This window comes from Mycena indigotica (genome assembly GCF_014461135.1).
Source record: "Mycena indigotica strain 171206Taipei chromosome Unknown Mind.scaff0011, whole genome shotgun sequence".
NCBI classification, from domain to species: domain Eukaryota; kingdom Fungi; phylum Basidiomycota; class Agaricomycetes; order Agaricales; family Mycenaceae; genus Mycena; species Mycena indigotica.
Genome location: NW_023503010.1, coordinates 1,099,392 through 1,108,151, shown reverse-complemented (window position 1 = coordinate 1,108,151; position 8,760 = coordinate 1,099,392). Strand labels below are relative to the sequence as shown.

At 57.9% G+C, this 8,760-nt stretch overlaps 1 protein-coding gene across 1 annotated transcript; it reads left to right on the top strand.

Moving 5' to 3' along the window:
- Window positions 1–302: 302 nt before the first annotated feature.
- Window positions 303–1,877, top strand: MIND_01164200 (uncharacterized protein; the record flags this gene model as incomplete). Its single annotated transcript, XM_037368162.1, has 6 exons — window positions 303–341; window positions 387–680; window positions 728–811; window positions 865–1,274; window positions 1,316–1,682; window positions 1,737–1,877. The coding sequence occupies 6 exons, from the start codon at window positions 303–305 to the stop codon at window positions 1,875–1,877; spliced, it is 1,335 nt and encodes a 444-aa protein (XP_037215088.1).
- Window positions 1,878–8,760: the final 6,883 nt, after the last annotated feature.

Genomic DNA, 8,760 nt, shown 5'->3' with positions numbered 1-8,760 from the left:
CTGCGCGAGTTGAAGCATTCCATTAGTTGTTCAGGGTTGCGTCTGCCTGTGTGGACCGGGACTGCCCGCCACAGAGTTGCGTTTCCGAGTGCGACGGAACGCCATTGTGTGCAAACAGCTGCAAGACGGAGGATCACGGGATCACAGTCCGCCAGGGAGAATGAAATAGCTACTGTGAATATCTTGCTCGTTAACTCTGCCGGGATGGTGAGGACCGGGGAGATGGCCATTTGAAGCGAATTTGAGCCACGTCACGGACTGGGTCACACTATTCTATTCTTGCTTCTGTCTCTCATGCATACATGAGTACCCCACGCGTCCCGACTATCGACGACATTAGAGTAAAGCTCTCTTCCCTCCGCTCCCCGCCTCTTACTGGACATCAGCTGAAACGATGCTTCATCTGCCTCGAAGAAACGGTCGCAAAAGATCCTTGGGTACATCCATGCCCTACCTGCGCGCCGTTGGCCCATGAATCGTGTCTTATCCGATGGACTGCCTCCCTCCCGGTCTCCCCCCGCCCGCGCACCCAAAATCAGACAATATTTGACCTCTTAACGCTCCGTTGTCCGCGTTGTCTTCGCCCATACGAGCTTGCGGAGCCGCTGACCGCCCGAGTGCATACCGCCGTTATCCTCCTCAACACGATTTACCGGACGCTGGGCACGCTTGTAGACACCGTGTTTACCGGCACGGGACTGCTCATGCTCGAGATCGTTCCGCTCAGTTTGGGGCTGCAGAGCCGGGTTATGGTGTTGTCCGCAATGGTGGCTTACGAACTGGCGTTTTTGAGGTCTTATCTTGGGGAGCGGTGCGTTACATTGCTCGTTATTCTCTCATAGGAACTGACGGGTCCAATGACAGCCTATTCCGCCTGATGATACCCAATACGACTTCCGACCTCCTTCGCTCACTCTTCATCACTCTCCCGACACTGCCATTCCGTCTCTTGTTGCCTGGAACAGTCTCGAAATGGGTTTCGCCGCTGTATGGGGCACTGCCAGCCCTGCTTTACGGTATTATGCGGACAGAAACTGGGGCGAGACTAACGGGATCGCGTTTTTTGACCCCAACACCAACCTCGACGACTGCCTCGAATTCCCCTTCTCCTCCTCAACTGAAACCTCGGCTATGGCCGCCGACTCCCCCTTCTCATTGGACTGCTCGTCCCATCCCTCATACAACCCATCTATAATTCGCTCCGAACGCGTTTGGAAAGCTATCTCCTCGGACGTCCACCCCCGTTGCTGCCTCGACGGTACCTTACCGAGCGAGTGCGCAGTGTCTTTACTCTACCGGGTACTGCGAGACGCAGGCGCGGCCGAGCTGCTGCTGGGGCCGCGAACGATGCAAATAACGACCAAGCCGTGATTGCCCTTCAAGACGACGACCAGGACCCGTTGTTGCTGGCTACGCGCATCATTCACAAGGACCAGAAGTCGCTCACCCACGATGTCGTCCATGCCATTTCAGCACTGGTCCTACCACGGGCCATCGGCGCGGTATTGCGCCGCTCGTGGCTGGGTGCCGCTCCTCGGGCCAACGGTCATGCCAAGGAGGAAACGAGTGCGACTGTGGTGCTTAAAACATTTGCGGGCCTGTTCCTGGGCGGGGTCGGAGTGTGGGCGGAGGACGAGCCAGTTTGGTGGCAGACGTCGGTGGGTTGGGGCATATATGTTATCGTGAGTATCATCTGGCAAGTTAGCTCTTTTCATCTGACATGTGCGGACTTCCAGGCAAAGGACGCTCTCGCGCTGACACGGATGTATTTTCAGACAGCGGAGGTCCGCAGTCGCGCGATCAAGAGTCGGGACTTTGCGGGGGTGGATGTGCGGGAGCTGGATCTGGTTGAGGGATGGGAACAGGACGGGGCATGATGAGTAGTCTCGTATTCAAACGCACACAAACACCACTCGAGATAACCAATGCTTTTATCATCTACTCTGCTGGATCCTAAATTTGACGGGAACCATAGAAATTCGGTGCTATCATAAGAGAGGGAAGATATTCTGAGCTAAAGACGAATTGAAACTTGAAGTAAGTACTCGTGAATATGAAGAAACTGTCTTCTTGAACGCATCGTTGGGGTTTTAGATCCTTGATTTGCCTAATTATAGACCAGTGTCTGGACTGAAGGAAAGCCATTGGGTATCACGACTCGCACACCAAGCTCCCGATGCAGACGCCTCAAGTCATCCATCTCCTCCTGCGGTACCGTGCTGGGGTGAAAAACAAGCACGAGCTTCTCCAAATGATACACTCTGCTGATGACGACGCCCGATTCCTCGTCTTCGCTCGTATCGCTTTGGTCGGTGGCCATGCGAGTTTCGACGATGTTGATGAACGGCGCGATTGAGTATGAAGCGGGAAGGTTGACGAAGAGTGTTGTCATTCCGGGAAGCCAGATGCCTTGGCCCAGATTCTGCACGAAGTCGTCGGCTTCATCTTCTTGCATATCCCACTCGACTGTGAATGAAAACGTGCTTACGCGCCGGAATAGTTTCGAGCGGAGGAGGGAGTCGAGGTCGGACACATCCTCTGGTTGGTTTGCGAGGGAGAACGCTGCAAGTTCACAGCCGGAGCGTTGCAGGAGGGATAGCACGGCTCGGGAGGAGGCTTTGTCGACCGAGTGGAGACGCAACGTGTGCAAAGTCGGCGCAGTGAGGCGGTCGAAAATGGCATTTGGGAAGTTTTCGGACGGCTCCAGGCAGGTCAATGAGCGCAGCCGCTGGTAGACCGGGAACGGCGTGTTGGTCAGCCCGTTGACGTTGCTATCGGTGCCGATTCCATGGATGATTAATGTTTCGATGTTACTGGTGAGATGCATGAGCGATATGATACTCTCGAGCTTGGCGTCGTCCGATAGGAGTTCCAGTGACCTCAAGTTTTGTACAGGGAAGGCATGGTTCAGCACCACAGTAGCATTCTTTATAGAGAGACGCCGGAGATTGGTGGCTTGGCCGAAGAGTGGAGGCCATAAAGAGCCACGAGCAAGATTCAGGTTGCAAGAGAAAGACTCGAGGAGGGCTAACTTGCCAAGGAGTGGTTGCGTTCTCTCTATTGGAATAAGTGACGACGCTGGCTCATCCACTGGAATAGGGAGAGATGTCCTTCTATCGCAATAGTGTATCTCGGCCGTCCTCCACCGACTCGATGAGTCCCACAGGAGTTGCGGAATCTCTTGCGGTTCTCCTCCTTCCCATTCAGAATCGGGGAATACGACATCAGGAAATACCTCCCCCAGAAATCCCATGAGATTTCTTGAAATTTCCTAAAATCAGCAAGGATTTTACCTGATTTCTTCGATTTCCGGAATTTCTGTGATTCCTTTAGTCCCCCAGAAATTTCGGAAAATCAGAGTGAATTTCCCATAAATTTCCAGGCAATTTCCAGCAATTTATTGCTGTTTCGGAAATGGCTTTCTGTCAGGGGAACCTCCCTTTCGGCCCCTCGGAGACGATCCCGATTCCGGTCCGACTCCGGTTCCGACTCCGGTGATCGCATCACCGCCTCCGTCAGGCGCATCGCCGCCCCCGCCTGGCGATCCCCCTGGGACCTGGCCTGCGACATGGCGCAGGCATACTGCACGGAGCAACGATCAACCTTGGCGCGTCAAGAGCGCAGTATATAGTTCCGCTACCTAGCAGGTGGACCCTTAGAGTTTCTTCTCTTTGGATCCTCCCCTGCTAGGTCAGCCTCACTTGTATTTGCTTACTTCTATTCACTCTTTGGATCCTCCCCTGCTAGGACCTTGATCTCAGGCCTCCGGGGTTGCCCTTACAGCAGAAGAAACTCTCTACGGGATCAACCGGACAAGATTGCTAGGTTCGGCGCTGACTCAGGCTCGGAATACGAGTCCGTTCCGCCCTCGTCACCGCCCCTACCACTTGTCCCCTCCTCCTCTGTCACTCCTGTCGTCCCCGCACCTGTCATGCCTTCCGGAGCTACTCCTGACGCTGACACTCGGCTGGATGCACTCGAGGCGAAAATCGACCGCCTAACTGAGGCCCTTACTTTTCTCACCACCCAGGCTTCCGCTGCCGCTGCCGCCGCTAATACTGCTGGCGGACCCCAAACAACACCACCCCGGAGACGTCGATTCCGACTCCGACTCCGGCTCAGGGCGATTCCGAAGCCCTCTTTGGCGACATCAACCTCGCCTCAAAATTGGTCTTGCGACCAAACCCTCCGTTCACCTTCAACGGCGATCGGAAACGCGGCCGCGCGTTCCTTTACGCGGTCCGCACCTACGCCCGCCTTGCCCCTGAGGCCTTTGTGGTCAACGGAGAGGCGAGTGAGGAAAAGGCCGTCCGCTATGCCATGTCGTTTATGGCAGAAGGACCCGCTCAGCAATGGGCGGAGCGCCACGGAAGCAAAGCCCCGTTTCCGTTTCCGTCCTGGGGCTCGTTCGTTTCCGAGTTTCGACTCCGGTTCGTCGAGGAGAACGAGCAAGATCATGTTCTCTCCAAACTGGAGACTTCCGCCTATCACATGGGCACAAAGGATGTCTACCAGTACACCGACGACTTCGAGGACCTGATGGACCTCGCCGGATTCGAAGACGCGTTGGTCAAGGTGACCAAGTTCCGCCACGGACTTGACCCCTTGATCAACAACGGAATCACGTCCTCGAACGACCCCCGGACCTCCGGGACTACCTTAGCTGGCGCACCCGGGCCTTCCGTCAATACGAGGCCCTGGTCCGGGCCAAGCTGATCAAGTCAGCCGCCCCAAGACGCCTGGCGGTTTGATTCGGACTCCGTTTCCGGTCAACCGCATCCCGGCTCCGGCCCCTTTCCGCCCAGTGGCTCCGGTCGTGCCACCCGCGGCCCGCGCCCCCCCTCCGGCGCCTCCAGCTCCCGTCCCCATGGAGTTGGATCGCACTAGGCTCTGGGGTGCCCCTCGTCGCGCCTGCTTCAGGTGCGGCGACCCAAACCATCTCGCCCGGGATTGCCCCCCCCCCGGGACGTCCGCTCAATGGACATCCTCGACGAGGTGATCCAACAACTCGGTGACGAGATGTTAGCGGAGTTGATCGCCCGCTACTCGGACACAGCTGCGCTGCCGGAGACAGCTGCGGAGTCGATGGCCGGAGAGGATTTTGTCCCCCGCGACGAGTGACTGGTGTGCCCTCGTTCGCGTCCATAAATCGTTTCGCTTGTTTGTATGACGAATCAATTCCTTTGCCCTACAACGAGCCTGAAACGAAAGACATACCCTCCCCTGCCCCCATTTCGACTCCGTCTCCGACTCCGCCCGCGACTCCGGTTGTCGTCCTTCGCCGCCTCACTGCCTGGGAAAAGAAATTGCCCAAGCAGTACACTGTCGCTGCCTCCCCTGGAGTAAACTCCCTCCACCTCCCGTTGGAGCTAGAGTCCACCACCAGTGCGTTGAAGCTCTCCCTTTCTGGGCTTGTTGACTGTGGTGCCACCTCCGACTTCATCGACACGAACTACGTCGCTCGGAATGGCATTCCGGTCCGCACCCTGGCGCAGCCGATTCCGGTCTTCAACGTCGACGGCACTCCGAATGATGCTGGCTCCATCAACCAGATCGCGGACTTGGTCCTACGCTACAAAGGCCATTCCGAGCGTTCAACTCGCCGTCACCCATCTCGGTAAACAAGACCTCATCCTGGGGTACTCTTGGCTGCGGAAGCATAACCCAGAGATCGATTGGGAAACCAAGGAGGTCAAGATGACGCGGTGCCCCCGCGGCTGCTCCACTTGCCGCGAGGAAGAACGCGTTGAACGGACTGAGCTACGGCGACTCCGGCTGCTCCAGAAGCGACTCCGCTCCGGCCCGTTCCCCTCGGTCTGCGCCATGGACCTTTCTGGGTCTGATGACGGAGACGATTCCGTTTCCGGCGACGACTCCGGCCTGCCTGATCTGACGCCGGGACTCTGACGACGACGATGACGATGGTCAGCTTGAAGATGGTGACCGCATCTTCTACACCTCGTTCCGTCCCTCGGAGGAGATACGCGCTGGCAGTACTGTCTCGCAGCGCCTGGCTGAAGCCTTCGCCAGGAACTCCGCTCCCCCGCCCTCCGAGATCCCGGACTGGGCTAAAGAGTTCCAGGACGTCTTCAACAAGGAGTCTTTCGACACGCTCCCGGAACGGAGAACCTGGGACCACGCCATCGAACTCGTCCCCGACGCTAAGCCGGCCAACTGCAAGGTGTACCCCATCTCGCCCCTTGAGCAACGCGAGCTCGACGCGTTCATCGAGGAAGGGCTGTCGACGGGCCGGATTCGCCCCTCCAAGTCTCCGATGGCGTCTCCGGTCTTCTTCGTCAAGAAGAAGGACGGCGGACTCCGCTTTGTCCAGGACTATCGGGCCCTCAACGCGATGACCGTCAAAAACCGGTACCCCCTTCCGCTGATCAACGACCTCATCAACCGGCTCAAAGGCGCTCGTTACTTCACCAAACTCGGCGTTCGTTGGGGCTTCAACAACGTCCGGATCAAAGAAGGTGATGAGTGGAAGGCAGCTTTCCGGACTAACCGAGGCCTGTTCGAGCCCTTGGTGATGTATTTCGGCCTGACAAACTCTCCCGCGACGTTCCAAACGATGATGAATGACATTTTCCAGGACCTCATCCTTTCCGGAGACGTCATGATCTACCTGGACGACATCCTGATCGCCCATTCCGACCTCCGGAAACACCGACAGATCGTCCAGGAGGTCTTGCGCCGACTCCGAGAGCATAAGTTGTACCTCCGAGCGGAGAAGTGCGACTTGAAAAATCGTCAATCGAATACCTCGGAGTCATCATCTCCCACAACCACGTCGAAATGGACCCCGTCAAGGTCGCAGGCGTCTCCGCCTGGCCGACTCCGGAAAACAAGAAGGATGTTCAGCAGTTCCTTGGGTTCGCTAATTTCTACCGCAGGTTCATTTGCGACTTCTCGGCCCTCGCGTCCCTCTCTTTGCGCTCACCAAGAAGGACCAGCAATGGACTTGGGGCGACGCGGAGGCCTCCGCGTTCCAAGCGATCAAGGACGCGGTCACCTCGGAACCGGTCCTGGCGATTCCGGACGACGCACGGCCTTTCCGACTCGAGGCGGACAGCTCTGATTATGCGACGGGGGGCGGTTCTTTCACAATCCGCCCCGGACGGGAAGTGGCACCCTGTAGCATTCTATTCCAAAAGCTTAAATGATGTCCAGCGCAACTACGAAATCCACGACAAGGAGATGCTCGCGATCATCCGCGCACTCGAGGAGTATAGACACTTCCTCGAGGGTGCCGCGCATCCCGTCGAGATTTGGACTGACCATAAGAATTTGGAGTACTTCAGGAAGACGCAGCACCTCAACCGGAGACAGGCCCGCTGGTCCCTCTACCTCTCCCGGTTCGACTTCACGCTGCACCACAAGCCCGGTCGCGACATGGGCCGACCTGACGCCCTCTCTGGAGACCCGACCACGGAATCGATTCCGACAACTCCGGCGTCGTCCTTCTGCGGCCCGAACTCTTCCACGTCCGCGCACTCGAGGGTGTTTCCGTTTCCGGTCCCGGTTCCGAACTTCTTCGCGACATTCGCGATGCCCTCTCCGGTGAGCCTGACCTGGAGGAGCCCGTCGCACTAGCGGCCCGGCAACTCCTAAAGGTCCAAGGTCAAGCTCGAGGCCCCCGCTCCTCACGCTCCGACGAGTGGGCCGTCTCCGGTGGTCTTCTCCACTTCCGTGGGAAGATTGTCGTGCCCAAGGACAAGGACCTCCGGAGGCGCATCATCGAGCTCTGCCATGACACTCGAGTCGCCGGACATGCCGGTCGCTTCAAGACCTTGGAGTTGGTCTCCCGGAACTACTGGTGGCCTCAGATGTCTCGCCATATCGGCCGGTATGTAGCGACCTGTGACTTGTGCTGTCGCACCAAGGCGCTCCGGAGACTGCCCCACGGAGAGCTACACCCGACGGAAACACCCCGAGCGCTGGCATACCGTCTCCGTCGACTTCATTGTCGAGCTCCCGAGGCCCATGGGTACGACGCGATCATGGTCGTCGTGGACACCCCTTGGGAAGCGAGCCCACTTCTCCGAGTGCCATACCACGGTCGACGCAGTAGGAGCAGCCCGCCTCTACTACCGGAATGTCTGGCGCCATCACGGGACTCCGGAGAAGTACGTCTCCGACCGTGGCTCACAGTTCATCGCGGACTTCACCCGAGAACTCTGGCGTCTAATCGGCATCAACCCAGCCACGTCCACCGCGTATCATCCGCAAACGGACGGTCAGACAGAGCGCGTCAACCAGGAGTTGGAGCAGTACCTGCGGATCTTCACCAACTATCAGCAGGACGACTGGGATGAGCTGATTCCGGCCGCGGAGTTCGCTTACAACAACCACGTCCACTCATCCACGCAGCAAGTCCCCTTCATGACGGACACGGGACGGCTTCCGCGCATGGGCTTTGAACCCGGAGCCCGTTCCGCTATGGAGTCTGTGAACGAGTTCCGCGACCAATTGCCACTGGGGTTGCCGAAGCCAAGGCCGCTCACTAAGGCCAAGGAAGAGTATAAGCGCTACTACGACCGGAGACGCACTCCGTCTCCGGAGTTCAAGGTTGGCGACCGTGTTTGGCTGGATGCCTCTGACATCAGGACGACTCGCCCCTCGGAGAAGTTCTCCCACCGCCGCCTCGGTCCGTTCAAGATAGTCGCGGAGATCAGCAAAGGTGCCTACAAGCTCGACCTCCCTCCGCGCTACTCGAAGCTCCACCCGGTCTTCCCCGTCGTCAAGCTTGAGCTCGCC